Here is a 20,103-nt window from a genome sequence, read left to right on the forward strand (position 1 = left end):
GCTGTTTAAGCCAATCCATTAGAAGAAGAGAACCTAAAATTATAATAAACAGGGAGGAAAGAGAATTTATATAAAAATCCGATGGGTTGTAAGAAACTGTGGGTCAGAGTTTAAAATACAAACAAGTCAAACTGGAAGACAGGACCGGAGAACAACAGTTAAGACAAAACAGCATTCAAGATAACTTTAAATTGTTAAAAGTATTAGAGAAGATACAGACCTAATAATAAAAATGCCAAGAAAACTAAATATCCTGAATGAGGTCAAAACATGCAGGAGACTGTGCCATGCATTAAACAAATTAAAAGGGAGTTCAAATTTTTATAAGTAGCTATGCATTCACTCTTACATGGACTCATATGGTTTGTATTAAATTTTCCCAATCTATTACCATGATTTTCACCATTCTTTAATACACTGTACTTGTACTTCATAAAGTACTGGGGTAAAAACACAGTACAAAGCAGGTTTAGAGGGGGAAAATATTATAAACACTAAGCAGGAAGTACAGTACACTTTCTCTAGCCCTAAATTAATGTAGGTATAAAAAAAGCTTTCTTTGATGAAAGAAATACAGATACAGAAACTGTGTTTCAGAAATTATTACTGGATTGGTAAGAGCCTGCTTCTAGACAAGAGATTTGTCAACTATGAAAAAAAACTGTCGGATAAGAGTTGTTACAGTCAACTTTCACTTACCACGTACTCAAAAACAAGTGTTAATGTTTCTTTTGTGTGGATGATGTCATGTAGCAGCACTATGTTTGTGTGTTTCAGACCTTTCAAAAGCGAAGCTGAAAAGGAAAAACAAAAGATGTCCCAGATTAATCACAATGGTCACACATTCCGTGTCTTCATAAACAATATTATCATCAACAGGATAAAAAGGGGGTTTCCCTCCTGAGTCTTCAGAATTTCCTCAGATCAGCCTTGCTGCAGTCTTACAAGAGTGATATCAAACATTTTAAAGCACTCAGACTAAATGGTGATAATGAATTCATTGGCAGGCCTTGCTGCCAATTTCTGTCTGGTTTCCAGCAGTAGCTGTTTTTCTTTCTGCTACAGTCAGCTGCTTTTCTATTAGCAGTTACTTTGACAGTAACAAATGGAAAGTGCATAACACTTTCATGCTTTCATTTGAAAACAAAATTAGCCACAGCAGCGATATACATCGTAATCAAAATCCTTTTCCTGAGATATATTAGCATCATCCTTTTCACCTTTTTATATCTTCTAATGTCACCTTCCATTACCTTGGTTAGAAACCCCAGGGATGCTTGGTAAGATGATGTTTAAATGAAAATGGCTAAATCACAAGCTTTAAACTCAAGGGTTTTCAATGGATCAGCTTGGATATTTATCTTTCTTATGTTTCTGCCAATTGAACAAAAACGTTACGCCCTCCTGACACCAGCCTTCTCTCGGTCATGGTGTAGCTCTTATCCCTTTGGTTATCTGTCCTGTATGTACCTCAGCCTTTTCACTGGTGCTATGAACTTGTAATAGCTGCTATGAAAAATAAGTCGGAATATTGTAAAATTCGTCACCAATGTACAATGGGTGAAAAAAGACATTTGAAAACCTTTTGAACACACCCTGTAACTAGGTGTATATTCACCTTAAGTACAGATGGATTAATTTACAAGTAATAGGCATGCTAAGAGTAATCCCCTTCCTTAACACATCAGGCTCTTATGTTTGATCTTGTAATTAAATCTACTGGAGATTAAAAACAAAATCAAGAAGGCGCAGTTTCACCCCAAGGGTGCAGACTAATGCATGAGAAACCTTTTTCTGATGGCCTTTCAAGTTCAGAGGCAATACAAAGGAATGTATTCCCACATCAAAAGGTTATTACGCGACAGCCTTAAAATTCATAACAAGTAATAATAAAACTGATAGATTATTTCCATTACAATTATAACAGGCAACTAATTTCTACACAGTCTTTAAAACCACAAAACAGAGTCACAGACAGAACTATATCTAAATAAGCCTGGAGAATGAGAAAATTCATTGCAACCAATGACTCCTTTCACAAAGTAAATCCTGTTTATAGTTTTACATCGGCACAGATCTCTGAGGAAAGGAAATCTATCTTGCACAGAAAAACAAAAGTGCGGTAAATGAGAACTGAGCTTCACGGTCCACTGTACCACTCTGAAATTGAGGGGAAGCCAATGATACATTTTTAGAAGCTTGGTTGGGACATAGGAGTAGCATCACTCTTTCATATGGAACCAAGACACTGGTCTCTGAAGGGTAAGACCCTGACTGGACCAGAGGCTGCAGAGTAGCACAGTGAATGACTGAGATACGCCAAGGCCTCTAGCAGCACAACAGGTTTGTTGAACAGAAAAACAGGGGAAGTGTTGAACCTAAAGTGTGAGCAGACAGTGTAAGATAAATGGCAGCAAAGTGGATGTAGTACAGTAGAAGTAAGGAAGGAAAATCACTGAAAGACAAGAACACCGTTTCTAATTGCCAAGAGGTCCACAGACATCAATTTAAACCTGGTCAACATCGGTAAGACCTCCTCTATCTGACCCTGACCAGAGAGAACCATAACTATTCAAAAGCTCCTTTTGGAAAAAAAACTAAAAAAGGAGGTTGCCAAAGGAGAAGTTCAGGAGATGCCACTATTCTAACCAAGAACATCTTAAGCATTCCTTTAATCAGGAAAACAGAATGGGGCAAACAGGAGACTATATACAGAAAGGTCATCAATTATGAGAAAATGCACACCTTTTATAAGGCAATAAATGTTGCATGGGATATTCAGTAAGAGGCTGTGTTGAAATTCTCCTTTAAAAGCATCTAAAATGACTAAGAAAAGTCATTTTTAAGTCTCTAGAAATTTTATAATCACATTTAACCCTTACAAATTTGCTTGTACTTGCCATCCATTGGAAGTCAAGAATAATATCACAATTCACCAGCATACCAACTGATTGACAGGGAACTGAACCTTTCTCATTCAGTGGTACAAATCACCCAAGAGGAAGAAAAAAATCACTTGAACTATTCCTAAGGCAAGTGTTCTATTATCTTTGCTAGCAAGTTGTGCATGAAAATTGTAATTAGTTAGCTGTCATTTAAAACTCTCCTATGGTGTCTGAAGTGCGGCCAAGTTTTTTAAGCTTGGTGCAAGTGTAAATGGGTACAAATAGGCTTTCGCGTGTTTGAAAGATTTAGATCAGAGAAAACAAAGCTTTCGAAATGACAATTATGTAATCACTAGAGAACAAATGGTTTACAAAAAATCTTATCTTGTTACAGCTTAAACTAAAAAGGGGTTTAATTTAAAACAAAAAGTACAAGAAATAATTTTGGGTGCATTTATGGTAATTTATTATTAAGCAGGCTTTTCTTACTGTGGCAAATGTGATTAACTTCAAAATTCCATGCTCTTTGCAAGGCTAAGAAAACAAAAAACAAATCTTAAATGTGCTCCCATTTGCTTCAGATTCCCGTTAGTTACATCAGGACACAGGGCGTTAATGTCAAAGTCTGACAGAAGAAAATTCACAGCCTAGGAACATCTCAGAAAACAATCTTTCTTTACTGTTTTAACTTCAGAAGCGCAGAAAATGCAGATAAAGATCAAATCACGAAAAAGAGATGCTCTTGCTAGTTCATTTAGTTTAGTTTGTAAATCTGGAGGGGGAATGTGTGATATGACTGTCAACTGTTCTTGCAACACAAGAATAAACACACACATTTACAGTGTTGTACTGTGTGTTGTTTAAGCCCTCATAATACAAACAACCTCCTATCCTCTACAGCACCAGAGTGGGAACTAACCCATTTGTCCTAAAATAATAAATCAATATAAACAGATTAAGTCCGAAACTAAAATATTTACTGCATATGCTGAATGACTTACTGTACATTCTGTTTGCTGGTCTATAATCCATCCTAGTAGAGGGTCTGCTGCAGGTTAAAATAATGAAGCTCCACAGAGAGGGGGCAGTGGGCAAAACAAGCAGGGTGAAGCTTTACAGTATTGGATTTTTCGGTTGCTTTGGTGAAAAGTGGCTGACAGGTCTGGATAATGAAGCATTTGTGTGCTCAGAGTCCTCCCCTGCTGTCCTGCTATATTAGAACCCATCTCGAGAATACTCATCTGCCTTCAACCGACGCACTGTAATTCTCTGCACGTTTCAGGCTGTGGCCATCTAGCTCAGTAATTGCTGAATTAGTTCTGTTTCAAAGTAGTTTTCTGATCTGTACACAGGGGACCGGCCTGAGACAATCCGAGTTCAATTTACAGCTGTGGATCTGTCAGATCAGAATAATTTTCTCATTTAAATTAAAACAGCAAGTTCCACTGGTAGGGGCAATGCATCTAAACTCCTCAGACTCCATGTCCCTTGAAGACCTTTGGCTGGTTGTTATTGCCATCCAAGCTCAATTAGGCCTGTTGTGGATTTGGCCTTCTTATGTGCTGGTGTACCAACAAATCAAATGCAAAGCAGAGACGTCAGAGCACAGAATTCTCGGTTGGCGTTTGGTTATTTAACCAGTTTCTCTGTTTAATTTAACTACTGCGGCAACAGTTGTGATGACAGCTCCAGAGACAGTTCTAGAGCTCATCTGGAATAAGGAGTTAAAACCAGTAGAATGGACTGAGCAAGCCGACAGAACCACACACCAAGAGCATACTAAGGGAGTACTTGAGAGCAAAAGCCAAATTCACTAACGCTAAAGATGAGAACAAATGCTTCTTTAACCTGAAAAGAGTGACTGAAATGGTTTGCTACTACGCTCAAAAGACTTCCTAGCGACAATATTGGCTATCATAAACAGTGGAAAGCATGACACTACAGAGTGCAGTAGGTGAAAATACAGTAAACGTTCAGTTTAATGGAATATTTATTTAACAGATAAGACCTGCTAAAGGGGATTTTTTTTTGTAAAACATCCAACTTTCTTAAAAATAATTAGAAAACATACAAATAATGAAACAAAGTAAAAATAATTACTATATAGGTTTCAAGAATTCCAATTGTGCCCTGTAGGAGTAGGCGAATCTTAAATTGCCCCCCCCAGGGATGAATATTCAAAGCATTTTGAACTGGATTGACTTGGTGTTTTGTATGTTGTAGCATTTATGTAGTATATTTACGATACATGAAATAAAGAGCTTATATATTTATGATAAGGCACAGAAACAATTTTCATAGACTGTGTTGATTGCATTTGTTAAATAATAAGCAAAAAAATCCATAAGCATATATCATTTATATATATATATCTTTTTCTCATACTGTTTATGTGTTTATTTGCTGAAAAGATTATCAATGTTTTAAATGGATCTTCAGCAGTAATGGACACCCTTTCCCCTATTAGTATGTTAAACAAAAATGTATGTATGTTTGTATGTTTGACAAGAAATCAAATTAACAAAATAATGTTTTGTATGTACACCTAAAAGCTTTAAATTAAGAATTTAGATCCTGTTTAGTCAACCTTGACATCTGGACTTTATGCTCTTACATGTCTGTTCACTTAATCATTTATTATCAAAGGATCAACAGCACCTGGGTTAATTAAGCATTTAAGGATCAATTCTGTACTCAGCTGTTATTGAAAGGTTCAAAGTCCAGTCCAGGCCAAGAGAGACCAGTCATGGTGAAGATCAAAACACCATGTACTATTAGGTTAAAAAATATTTGTAATTAATTAAATTACAAATACATTTACAATGTCACAAACATTTACAAGACTTTACAAATATTTATAAATAAATACAAATATAAACATTTTTTTTTTAAGTGCAGAGTTAACACTAATTTCCATTGCCAGTAAAGGACTGTATAGATGACTGGCTCAGCAAAAGTAAAAAGAATCTAATGAGGAAAGAAAAGAGCCATCAAAAAAGAACTTACAGATCTAGTGGTTGATTTTTGTTCTCTATTTCTAAAAATACTAAACCACTGGAGAAAACAGACTTGGTAATAGGTAGAAGTACTGTAGTATGTTAAACAGCAGAGTAAGGGTTCTGTCTGAAATGTGCTTTGAAAACCGATGTAGTATCACTTTTGTATCAAATGAAATGCTCCTTCTAAATGTCAAAACAATGAATGGAGGAAATAATGCTGAAAAACCCCAGTGATAATCAGACATCACTGACAAGGAAAACCTACCTTCCCTGATTGCTGTAAATGGAGTGCCTTCTTCTTCTTGGAGTCGGATAACTTTCAGTGCAACAAGCTTGCCATTCACCCTAATTGCAAGAGAAAAAAAATGTTTGCCAAAATGCATCTAGCAATACAAATCTGACAGGAATCCTTTATTTTTTAATTTGCTGAAATGTTATGGAAAGCACTGAACCCAGACTTACAGAACAGGAATATTCAATCTAATTAAATGCCATATATCAAACCTGCTGTAGTGGAAAACTAAGGAATTTACCAGAAAGTGAAATCAATGTACAATAAGTTCATTATATTGAAAATAACATCTTTTTTTTTGGCCTGTTGAAACATGAAGTCTTTCCAGACACTAATCCCTAAAGCCTCGCTCTTAATTTAGAAACAGTTCTGGAGACACAAAGAAATCAAATCAATCCCCTTAATTAAAGCAATGGAATAACAATCACTTTAACTTAAAACATTGAAGCATTCAAAAATGAAAGATTTCATAAAATAAACTGTTTTTTAATACTGTAAGAGACCTAGCATTTTGGAACAGCTAACTCCTGCAACAATATTATATGATTGTCTAAACAAACACCTATCCCTTCTTAGATATATATATATGACATTATATATGGAACAAGTAATAGGTTTATTCCATGCTGAAAAAAAGAAGAAAGAGAACTCAACGTTTCGGCCGTGGAGCCTTCTTCAGGTGTGAAGAAGGCTCCACGGCCGAAACGTTGTGTTCTCTTTCTTCTTTTTTTCAGCATGGAATAAACCTATTACTTGTTCCTTTGCAGCCTACGCATGCTGACGCAGCTACCCACCTGACATTATATATATTCAGTATTCATTATCCAGGCATAACGTAGCAAGGAGAGACAAGCCATACTCTACATGCAAAGCTGAGATGTAATCTCATGACACTTCTAGTACATTGTCATGAAGCTTTTACTGCAGTAATACTGTAAAAAGTTTTATTAGATCAAAAAAATGAATAGTAAAATATTAAGCTACTGTAGCAGCCAGAGAAACAAGAAAAAGGCCCAATAAAATAAATAATATGTGACAATATATGCCACCAGTTTACATACAGTATAGTTACTGATGTTCAATACTGCTCAAGGAAAAATAATTACAAATGACCTGGGCCTTTGCTTCATATCAATTTAAGGGCTGTTTAGTCTTTTTATTTTATTTCATTTCACACCGTTAGAGCTGTTAAAACAGGCAGGGCTGCATAAAATGTCAACTTTCAATCAGATGCAGTAGAGATAAGAAGACATTCTAGAGAAAATGTGCCTCTGTACCACCACCATTTTCTCCATCAACTGTCAGAAGACAGAGATACTGACAATAAAAATGCGAAATTATATTCTAAACCCAGCCAATGTTTAAAGAAATTGAAAACAGAAGACACTTCCATCACAACTCAAACACCCCCAAGGAGACAGTGTTGGGTATAGACCTTTGGTACTCTATAATGTAATTAGGCCTCATAATACTAACTTAAGCAAAAAAATGATTTGCCGTATGAATTACAGTATACACACTATAATAAAAGTATGAATCAATTTAAAAGGATAAGAGGTTGCTAATTTATACTGTAAAATCATATACCTGTACATGAACTGTCTGAAAAATGTCTTATTAAAAAATTATGGAACAGTTTCACAAAACTTTTTTCCATTTAGTCCGAAATTTCACATATTTACCGGGCTTTCAAAGTAAAGGTTTTAGTGCAGAAACGTCACTTACTTGCTCTTCCCCTTGTAAACTGTGGCATATGAACCTTCTCCCAGCTTCTCAAGCTTTTCATAGGAATCTGCTTTTCCAAATTTTGGGCTCGTTGGCTGCAAGCAAAGAAAGCATGTCAGTTCCCTGTGTTTGGAGCCATTACCGATGGAAAAGAAAACAAAAAGTGAGCCAAGGGACTGAGGTTCATCGATATTCCAAAAGTCAGATATCCGTGACTGACATTAATCAGATTACAAAGTGAAGTAATGCTGGCTAATGCAACTATTTGTCTTTTTGCCTAAGACCGTTGCAAGATGTATAAAACTAGGCATCATTCAACAGGCCAGATGTTATACTTTAGATAGAGGCCTGTATAACCATGTTTCTGTGACACCAGATCTAGCAATGGTATTCTGTTAAGAGAACAAAATGGAGGTTTTGTTTCATTTTTGGCTCTGATTAATTTTGCCCAGAGTGATGGACTGGGTCCAGCCAGCAGTGGTAATCTGACTTCAGAGATTCAGTGAAGGTACAAAAGTAACTTCAGTCCTTGAAGATATCCAGTCTGTGAAATGGTACAGCCACAGGATCAAAAAGCTTCATGCTGAAATGGTTTACTTAGGAACTTGTGGCAAGACAAACTCAAACCCAGTGGGTTTTATGTTCATGCAAAACTTTAAATTCAGAATTTAAAATCAGACCTGAAAGCCAATAAGACATGAAATGATACAATCTTTAAATCGCTTTAAAAGAGTGTAAGCTGACGCAATGGATAATATATTATAAAGCCATAGAATGTGGTTCAAATTAAAACAGAAAGAGGCTGTATTTCACCACCCTGGTTTAATTTCATGGCACCATAATATTAGGCTAGATGTTTTTCTATCTTCATTGCATTCTGATAGCTAGTCTTTATATAGCCAGCAGCCAAATCACCCTGCAACTCACAACTGGCAACCCACTGAAGCTCAGCAGGTGTGAGCCTGGCTAGTACCTGGATAAGAGACCTTCTGGGAAAAACTAAGGGTGCTGCTTTGCGGTGTTTGTGGGACCAGAAGGGGGCGCTCACCCTGCAATCTGTGTGGGTCCTAATGCCTCAGTATAGTGACAGGGACACTGTAGTGTAAAAAGGCACCGTCCTTCGGATGAGACATTATAAATCCCAGGGCGTTTCTCCGAAAGAGTAGGGGTATAACCCCGGCTTCCTGCCCTTACCAATCATGGCCTCCTAATAATCCCCAGCTATGAATTGGCTTCATTACTCTGCTCTCCTCCCCACTGATAGCTGATGTGTGGGGAGCGTTCTGGCGCACTATGGCTGCTGTCACATCATCCAGGAGGGGCTGCACACTGGTGGTGTGGAGGGGATCCCCATTACCTGTAAAGCTCTTTGAGTGGAATGTCCAGAAAAAGTGCTATATAAGTGTAAGCAATTATTATATTTATTAAGACCATGCTCAGGCGAGAAGAACCAGACCCATAGTCAGTAAAGGCCTCTACTGAAACCACTGCAGAACCTCTCCCATTTCTTCTAAGTGTGTTAAAATGTTGTAAAAAAAACTATATTGATAAAATGACCGTAAGCATAAAACCCAGTATTTAAAGCCAGATTTTTACCTGAACATAATCAGAACTAAAGCAGAAGAAAACGTAGAACCCTAACTACTCTTATAAAGATATTAGACACATTATTTATCACAAAATTCTACCTAAAGGCAGAATCAGAAACTAAATAAAATAAAGTCTTATGTATAACCATATTGTGTTACAGCAACACTGAGATTATAAGATTATATAAAATGGTTAGCACCTTACTGTTTATTAACCTTTCAAAGGCTTTTGATACATATAATGATAATAATGATAATTACATAATGATTCACTTAGTGCATAGTGCCTTCGGCACAACGGTGCTGATGAGTAACTAACAGGTCACAAATCATAAATAAAAAAATATGGACCTGATCTGATATCTGATCCCAAATTACTTCATTAAAGATGTGAGAAATAATAAGGGATTTAATTAACAGGGGATCACTGTGGATCATTTCTTGAATCATTAATGTGTACTGTATCAGCCAACTCAACAGGAGCAATAACAGTGCCCTTTCCACAGAACCATTAGAGAACTGCAATCTGTTCTAGACTCCATTTACAATCCTCTTATCCACTTACCACTTCCATTAAATTCCAGTTACAATAGGAATACTAACACCGCTGTCTTCTGCCACTACGATTTCTGCACCTCTGACGTCAGGGAAATCTACATCTGAGCACCTGGCATTATGTCGGATACAAATTAAATTAAAATTCCTAACAATCTTAAAGGTTGGTTTGGCAATAAAGTTGACTTTGACTTTGACTTATGTACATTTTTGGATTTCATATGGAGTCATTTATCAATCGATTGCGTCTATTCCAATCATGTTGAGCTTCTTGTACAGTACTAAGCTTCCAAGAGGCTAAGTGTTTCTTCAATTATGCTTCAAATATATCTCCAATATATCTCCAAATCTAGTATTATAAAATGCTTTGCTATAAATTCCAAACACACTGTACAACTCACCACAATTATCTGAATTATACATGTTGGTGGTTGGTCTTTTCTGGTACAGTATATTTTAGTATATTAAGTCTGTTCTGAGAAAATGTGATCCTTACCTAGAATAACATTTTATTCTTAATCACCTAATTAATTACCTAGAATTACCATGAGTTAAAAGGATGAAATTAGATATACAGTATGGTTCTGGGACTGTAGCTATTTTTTTCCCATAAAGCTCATAGTTTTTTCAGAATCTTCTAAATAAACTCTTTGAAGGCTTCAAAGAATATCTGTACATATTATTTAAACATCCAACACTTGGTTTGTGTACTACAAAAAACACAACCAAGAGAGAAATAAAAATATAGTTTGTGTCTTTCTTTTATATAACCTTCTTCTGTCTTTTGATTTTGTGAGAACGCCTGTTTCTAGGATGGTTCTACAGACCATTTACAATGTGAATTCAGCTATAAATAAAATGACAGTTTTGGAACGGGCAACTATGCTTAGTGCCACCCTACTACAGTGACAGAGTAACCAGAGAGAAAACTAAAGCTCTTGCTATTCCATCTGGAGCCCTGTGGCCTGGTGCCTTTTATCATCCCGTTTCACTACAGTAGCTATCAGTTTAACCAGGCTTTTGATACATGCAGGTGTGTAGATTTTTTAGATTTTCTTCTCCACTTAATGAGACAAGGCTTTCACATGCACCTTCAATACTATCTCAAGAGAGTATCCTGTCAAACATGTGAAATTCTCTTCTTAGAATGTGGCAAAATAGCTATTTTTGAGACTCTTTGGTTCCGATTCAATTATCATATTCTAGTCTAGGCTTGTGATGCAGTTACAGCACATTGGGAGTGTCCAACGTCAGCCTTAGTAAAATACAAATTCTGGTACTCTGTTTTGAGGCTTGTAAATAAAGGAAATATTTCATTTATTTGTCCTTCTGTTGCTACATCACAAAAAAAACAACTTGTGGGGAGGTTAAAGCAAGGAGTCCTTTATGTCTGCTTCATAGTGTAACACAGTTGCTTTCAGTCAAACTCAGCAGAAACATTCCAGACAGTCCCTGATGAATTCTCTTGTTCCCTGGCAATATGGGCTGCTATGGACAGATGGGAATTTGGAAAACAAAAGTCAGCTGCCTTCCAGTTTTTGAATCCCACAGATTTCTGCTTCCGGTTTAGGCCTTGTCTTTCCCCATGATGATATCTTCCTAGCCACTAACAAGCTTGACATCTTTACAGATCTCGTAAACAAATGTTCTGTTTCCCTTGGGGCTGTGCAGGATGTGAGGGTTAGGGCTCGCTGTAGATTGTAAGATACTGTACAGATATCTTTTAGTTTTAAGCAACTGACATATTATTTTTTCTACTCTATAAACAGAGGGTTTTTAATGTATCTTACTGAAAGCCTATCTATTCCTGTCTGTCAGAAGGGACTTCTTGATCACTTACAGCACTAGAGATCACAGGTAATAACATCATAGGTTTAAGTAAAAAACTAATGTTATATTGTAGAACTGCAGTGAATTACAGATTAAAACCACCACACGAAGAAAATAAATAGCGCATTTCTTCCTAAATAAAAAACAAATGTAGCAGCACTATTTTTCTTTAAATAATTATATGCATTGGGGAGAAAAATGGAATATGAACAGTACCACCAAAACAAATAATTACTTTACATCTGCAAAAGTTAAAGCAGATTTTGTCAAACGCAAACACAGTATTCACTGTATCTGCCTATTCTTACATCATAGCCTCTGAAAGCGTATTAAGGGACTTGAATCCTGGAATGAGCTCAGTTTCTAAACATTAACAAGGGCAGCAAGACCAATTGGATAGGACTACCGCCCTTGAATCTGGCCGCGCAGTGTGGACGGAGTCAAAGAGGAGCGTGCCAAGACTCTTCCACCATCTGTCTCTAAAGAGGAGGAAGGGCACTTGGGAGTAGGTGCTTTATACAGCTCACACCTAGAAACAGCATTATGTAGAACCGCACACTGGCAGACATAATTCTTTTTCATTAATGGAAGGAGGAAGGACTTATTTTAAAAGAGTTAAGTACTGCATAAATAGATCGTTTACTTCCCTGTGACCTTGGAAAGGGAGGTACTGGTGAGCTATGATACATGAACATTAATTATATTTTCCCTTACAATATAGAAAAAAACGGTACATCTATACTAAGTACTACGTGTACTATCTAGACAAAGTATCCTGGGCCTCTAGTACTCTGACCTTCAACGAGTTATAAGAAAACTCACAATTTGATTTCATCACTGCCTATTTGTAAAGCTGATTGTCAGTACCCAGAATGTGCAATCCTCATTTAAATGTCAAATTTTATTCGGCATAGAAATCTGTATGGCTGCACGTTTGCAGAAATGGCAAAAAATACTGGTGAATTGCCACAATGCAAAAGCTTTTTGCGTAAAGACCTTAGCAGCAAGTCATCAACAGACGCTGTCTGTCGACTTGAAAGTCGTACATTGAGTCCATCAGTCTTCATCAGACTGAGGGACATGATAACAGTGAAATACTTTTACACTCGGACTGAAGACCACAAACCAAAAGAGTGTAACACTTTTAAACTTTTGATTGTCCTTAGAATGATCATGATGTTCATCTTGTTGTATTATGGTAATGACATATTTATATTTCTAGCTTTCTGTATTATTCTACATATACAGAATTCTCCCTCGGTATGCATATTTTTGTTTATAATTCCCAGTTTCTTAATTTAATGTGCAGATTATCACCCTCACACTCTCATAAAGCACTGCCAAGAATACTGTAACTATTTTATAATAAAGGACTGTGAGTTAAGTGAATACAGTATAGGATAGCACCTCCTGCATGTTTATGAATTTGCTAAAAACTGTAATGATATAACTACAGTATAGTACTGTAAAAGAGTAGGAGTGTTAGTTTTCCTACCTATTGTTTATTCATTAGCTAATGACTTTAAGCATGTTACTCAGATAATCAGAAAAGTTATTGTTTTCAAACTTCAATACGCTTATGTGCTGTATTTAGGAGATGCCTGGCCATTTAAGGAAACATTTTTGAGTTCTGGAACGAATTAGAGATCATAACACAGAAAGTAATGGGAATTTAATTTCTGTTATATGGGTTTTCACTTTATGAGCAGTTTTCGAGGAATGAATTAAGCTCATATAATGAGAGATTACTGTATTCTACTCTGCTGTACATACAGTATGCTACAGTTAGTGCAATCTAATATGAAAAACAGATTTAATGTAATCCTCAAATATTTGAGTCAACAAGTGCAATTCATGGTTAAAGGTATCATGTTTCATGTTCTTACAGTAACACGCTATAGGAGATGGAGATTTTCAGAATGTAACCCCTTATTATTAACAAAGAAAGCATACTATTGTTTTTGTTGTCGTATTAATTATTTATGGAAAGCTGTTGATTAATTTGGTCAGAACTTTAATACATTGTGTGTTGATGCTAAAAAAATAACTAATGACCCCTGCAGTTCTGAAAGACATTTAACAAGGTTTGTGTTTTAGCAATGTTCCAAAAAGTGTTTTTTGCATGCATTACAAATATTCCTCTAAAACCTCTTCAATTAATACAGAGGATTTCAAAACACTACATAAAGCTACACCGGTATTTACACACCGTCGCACAAACTCTACACATCTTGAACAGAAGCCACAAAATGTCTTTCTCCACTAGCATGCCATGTGTTATTTGGGGAATTATGTCTTAATATCCTTATTTATTCTTGAGACTGTTCCACTGAAAGGTGCCATCACATTCTGGTTCTGGCTGGGCTGTTGATTAGATTGACTCCAGAAGTATTTACATTCATTGTTCATAAATATTTTTCAAGGTCATTTTGAATTACCAATATACTTTTAACTTATACAGAATAGGTGTTTCACACTGGGGTCTAGCCCGAAATAAATAGAAAATGATATTGATCCTGAAATGTTGCAGATACAGGAGTTATAGGGTCAAGCAGCTAGAAACTATGTAGAATCTGATTGTGTGATTAACATACTGTACCTAGAATCACCTGCAAGTCTGAATTCTCTAAATTACTGTTTGATTTACTCCAAGTGAACTTTAATGGAAAAATGCAAGTCGGAGCCGCCTGTCCCTTTGAGAGCCGAAGCAGTTCGTGTTCTCATGCATTTTTCAAAGCCATGAATCAGCTTGAGAATATGCAATTTTCTAACACAATTTGAACAATTCGCCTTCATAATCAAACTTGCACTTAAAGCACAGCACAGACTGTCCAAATGTTTTTGTGCAACAGGGAAAGGCCCGGAGAAGTCGTCAGGGCTTTCCAATGCATTATTTACTGAGCTTCTGCACTGGAATTGCTCGGATTACAAGAAAGAAGAGCAGCACTGCAGACACTGCTTTCCTTCTTAAAATGTGAATTTCCCTGTGCAATTAAGTACAGTATAGCCAGTTACAGTAAGGAGGGAAACAGTGGTGGAGGCCTATTTTCCTTTTCTGAGCTTGAAACCTGGTGAATGTCCTTTTTTAATAAAAACCGCCACGCATGCAATAACACAGCCTTCTGACGATCAGAAGGAAGAGGATTAAAAAATGCAGACAAATGACATACTACATAAATATCAGCACATTTCAGTGTAGTCCCATTTTGACATCCTAAACATTATCATTTTTATTTTAAAGTGAAGACATTCAAAATATTATTAATTCACTTCAACAAGATGTTCTATAGTACACCACCAGAGGGTTACATAAGATCTAGTTTCAATTCTATTGTTCTGGATGTGAATCCTTCTTACAGTGTATAGAGTAATATTATTGTTGATGTTAAAATAATTTGGTAAGTTTAGTTTAAAGTTTTAATTTAAAAAAAAGAAGATCATAGGAAGACTATTTTGCAATTCAGAAAACGCATCAGGATAGTTTTTGCCTTAAATATGCTGGATATGCCATTTTATTCTTTACTAGTGAATTGTTTTGCTGTTCATTAATTATTACAAAGACTGATCACATTAGTTCTTGTTTATGCCTTGTCCAGGCATCTCTCAAATATATACAGCATGATAACATAAGAAGTTATATTTGTTTAATTAAATTATGTTTTTTTTCTTTCAGAGACAAGTAGTGAGGTGATCCAGATTTCAAGACTATCAATGCTGTAATTAAATAGTGCAGTATTGCACAATTCCCCAAGCCACATAAAAGCAAGCTTATTCCTGTAATCTTTTTATTAATTCTTAACTATTCCTTGAGCTGCCCTTTCTCAGCTGCCATATCGAAGTATTTTAATATCATCTCTATTCTACATTTGAAACAAAATAACAATATAAATTAAAATAGTAGTTTTGTATAGCAGTTTCAAAAGCAGCATGCTGTATGAAAACAATGAAAAAAACATCTGTTCTCTCACATATATATATACAGTATCCCGTCAGCCTGTCAGGCTTTGCATAAAAAAGACACCATTAAGCATATGTCTTTTAGATATAGACAGTGATGATTTACAACTAATCTGATAACAAAGCAAAGCAGCAAAGTATGAAAATATATTGCTACTTTAAATTGTAATATATTATTCAATCACTAATGCAATGATTAAACAGATAGATAAAACTATCGTTCCATGAAAGAAATTTTACCTGGCCTTGAAAACGTACAGTACACAGACATGGTAAAAAACTTAAATTAGATGTGTCATTTCTGGGAAATGTTATAGACTGCCTTCTCTTTTTCCAGTAGAAATACCTCTCTTGCACCTTTTGAATTTGGAGCTACTGAGTATGACACCTGGGCATTACTTCCAATATGACTATTTTTAGTGTTTGTTTCCAGTCTTTGTTAATATCGCACTGACAAAAAAAGTAGCAGTCAGGGGTTAGATGTGAAAGCTTCATACATGAACTCATGGTTAAATAAGCACTCACAAGAATTCTCTCACATACTATAGCATCTATAGGATGCATTAATGAGTAACACATTATACCAATGGGTTTTGAGGACTGCAGCAGGTTTTAATTTAACATCTTTGTTGACCATTTTCTCTCTAAACAGATTCTTGAGGTGGCTGGATTTAGTGTTTACTAAATGAAAATAAGCGGGAGTACCCACCGAGCTTGGACTGGAATGCCGCCGGAGTTTGGGAGATTCCTTTCCTGCTGAGGAGCCTTTAAAGTTAATGCAGGCATTGTTTTCAGAATGGACCCTCTTAACCTGGTTCGTTGGCTTCTCAAAGGGGTCAAAGCTGCTCTGTGTCCTTTGAACTCTGACCTTCTTGTCCTCAGGGATGGTGTCCAGGGGTTTGATGACTGAGTCCATTCCCTGGCAGTTTCGTGTAGACATCTTTGTGACACATATCTGTCAACAGAAACACCAAGAGAGTGAATTTTAATGCATATTCAAATATGAGAACACTTGCTCATTGCCAGTGCAGGCACAATATGTATTATACCTCTTGAATATTTCTAAATGAACACGAGAAACCACTGGAAAGAGCTTCAATTAAGTTCCCCCTACAAAAATAAACACTTTACATCACTTTAATGGATAAGCAGTTACCATATCATGAAACCTACTTCCTGGTTTTAAGTAGCAATAATATTTGTAATCAGCAATTATACAGTAGCACATACCTGTCACTCCATTCTGTTGAATTATCCCTGACAATTGTAACAACTACAACCATAAACAACTCCCAACACAAACTGGGGTTGTATTGTTCTTGGGACTGCCTTCCAAGATTAAATATTTAGTAACCATTCAATCAGCAGAGAAGTTAATCCTACCCTTTCTGTGGAAGTGGAATTCTAATTACCACAATATATCCAGGTTGAGTCACCTTACTGTTCCAAACAGGTAGATAACAGGGACTAGGTTTCTTGCATTGGTTTCGGAGAAGAATGTTTCTGATTAAAATTTAATTGCATGTTCATAGACAGGCGGTTCGTTTTCATGAGTTAAGCGTACAGATCTTTAATTTATCTCAATTGCTTTTCAAAGCACTGATATGGAACTGTCGTCCTTATCTTAGCTAAAAGGAATATTCAGGAACTGCATACTAATGCTGTTATCAGTTTGTCAGAGGCACCTGACTCTTATGTGCCAGTATGTCTAATATCTTCATAAGTGGTAAAAAATTGAAATTCTGTTAGAAATAAAGTAGTACTCAACATACCATAAACCAAAGGTTTTCAAAAATGTATGTGTATACAGACTGAATGCATGCACAACATTGTTTGGTGTTTATTCTTCTGTTAGTGTTTTGACTTCAGTTTACAAACAGAAATCACCCGTGGGGAAAGAAAGACATTCACAAATTTCTTTTTCACCTTAACACCGAACATGGACCTCTTACATTCTGCTGTATGATAAGATTGCCTATATGCAAATATAAAGAATGATATCTTATTCATTCAATGCCTCTTCACCTAAAACACCTGACAGGGAAAATGCATGATTCATAAAACCCTGCCAAAACTGACAGTAACCTCACAGACAAGCATTGTACTGAATCGCTTTGCAGTCTGACTTCATATCTCAGGAATACCTTAGATGCTCTGAATGTCAAAAAGGTCACAATATAATCTGAAAGAGTAATGTTATAAAGACTGGAAAACATAATTCACAGTAATGCAATTAAACAGATGTTACTTCAACTAAAATATTGGGTTTAGTAGTTTTGTATGTATTGTTTTTAAAAAAGGTAGCCCTTTTCCACCATTTTGACCTTTTGTTTTTACTTTTTGAGTAAATAATAAGGAAACAATTAATTAAATTTCAGTAAACAGGACACAAACCAGAAGACAAAAATGACCACAGGCATTTAATCTAGAAAACCATGAACTAACATCTAAAGCACAAGATACCATACTTTGGGGTAAGGGGTATTTTCATTATGCAATAAAATTCAACTACATCCATCCCCAACAAACAATGCCAAACCTTTTGGGTCTGTTTCCTCATTGTTGTGATTTTTTTTTATAATAAACAATCCACCATGAAATCCTGTACACTACCATTTTGTATCAATGTGTAATAATGTCTACTGAATATAAAGAGGTTGCTTTACTTTATGTAATCAACTGACTGAAGCGAAACACAATACTTTTGAATCTCCAAAAGCACGAGTCCTATGAAGGCCAGAATGTACTTTATGTAGCATTTCTTAGTCAGCAATTTACATAGCAATTTGTCTGAGTCAGCACTGTGTCTCCTTACCTTGTTATGTTCACTCACACACACTGACAAACATGTGACTTAAATTTCTAACTCAATTTCTAACAACAGTGACCACACTGTATTTGTTAGCTACTCTAAACTACATTTACGGAACTACAAAAATATACTGTATATAGCAAAAATCCTCATCTGCTATAACCCATATCTGCTGCTTGTATTTAGTTTGGTTTCAAATGCATGAAATGACAGAGCATCCACTTTACCTCATCACACTGAATAATTTAAGAACTTCAGTACCTTTTGTTGGAAATGCACCACCACTACTTTTATATAAGGGGCTACAACAGGCAAAACAATGATTAGCAACCATTGAGGCTTCTAGTTATCTATGGAGAAATCATATTAGCTCAAGCTCATATTTAAAAAGCTTTGTTTACAAAGGTACACGTGTTGGAGAGGTAATAACACAGCAAAAGAATGCAGCACTTTTAAAATCAATAGTAACTTTAGTGGGGTTTGGTACTGTTGTAAATTACTACCAATTCACTTAATGGCGTGGTATCAGGGATAACTCTCTAGTCACAGTTTTATTTTCCTCCATGCACAAGAGTAAAAAAAATGTATTCATACATGTGTCTCTATAGACTGCTACTCCACTCCATCGTTATGTGGTCACTGGAGATTTCATGCATAACATAAACTGTCATAGCAGTCCTTAAAAACACTATCTCACCACATTCACCCAGGGATTTCAAACTTCAGTCAAATCAGGATGCATATTTTTCATTCCAAGCTAAGGCCCCTCTAAAGGAAAAAAAAAAGATAATTCTATTCAAACCAATGAGGTTGACACTTTGCATAAACTGCAAAAGCTTGCTTCCTTTCTTTAGTGCTTTATTGAGGATCCTTTCAAATACTGTATGGCACAAAGCAGCCTAGGCAGGCAAGCTGAGATCTCTTCACTGTCAGGTATCTTTTCCACTCTCATATCAATGGTGTATAATACAGAGGAGTCCATTAGACCTAGTGGGTTAGGCCCAGTACCTCCTGAAGATTAATGGTATCATTTAGACATATAATGCTGAACTTGTTCCTAACTGGCAGATCTTCTTACTATACGACATTTATTTTAAAAACCAACAGCACTAAAAGCTGCAGTTCTTCCTGCGATGAGTATCGTGGTAGTTCAATGCACTGGAGTGGGTCAGGATAAAGAAGCAGAGTTTGACCGTCCAGGAAGAAAGGCTTCTCCCAAAAGAAGCGAGCTTTTTAATTACTGCTTCAACTACCATTTTTAACCAGGCAAGGCTGATCAGCAGGTGGTGTGACACAGCGGAGTTCTCAACAGGTAATTAACTGAGGAGAGGAAAGAAAAACCTCAGACTACACAAGGTAAAAAAAAAACTGCCGGTAAACAATCCTATTGTCTAGCGTTTCTGTGGCATGGAATGGAATACAGAAAATAACTAAATAGTCTCTAGACCAAAAGTCGCAA

General features: G+C 36.1%; 1 protein-coding gene across 2 annotated transcripts in view; it reads right to left on the reverse strand.

Moving 5' to 3' along the window:
- The window catches only part of cdk14 (cyclin dependent kinase 14), a 178,504-nt gene that overhangs the window by 115,757 nt on the left and 42,644 nt on the right, over nucleotides 1–20,103 (reverse strand). For both annotated transcript variants that reach the window (XM_006636009.3, XM_015358006.2), the window contains 4 exons: nucleotides 16,542–16,787; nucleotides 7,902–7,996; nucleotides 6,150–6,229; nucleotides 700–794 (listed from right to left, as the gene is read on the reverse strand). In XM_006636009.3, coding sequence (XP_006636072.1) covers nucleotides 700–794; nucleotides 6,150–6,229; nucleotides 7,902–7,996; nucleotides 16,542–16,787 — 516 coding nt within the window. The remainder of the gene's footprint in view (nucleotides 1–699; nucleotides 795–6,149; nucleotides 6,230–7,901; nucleotides 7,997–16,541; nucleotides 16,788–20,103) is intronic.

Source organism: Lepisosteus oculatus, chromosome 10 (genome assembly GCF_040954835.1).
Source record: "Lepisosteus oculatus isolate fLepOcu1 chromosome 10, fLepOcu1.hap2, whole genome shotgun sequence".
NCBI lineage: Eukaryota > Metazoa > Chordata > Actinopteri > Semionotiformes > Lepisosteidae > Lepisosteus > Lepisosteus oculatus.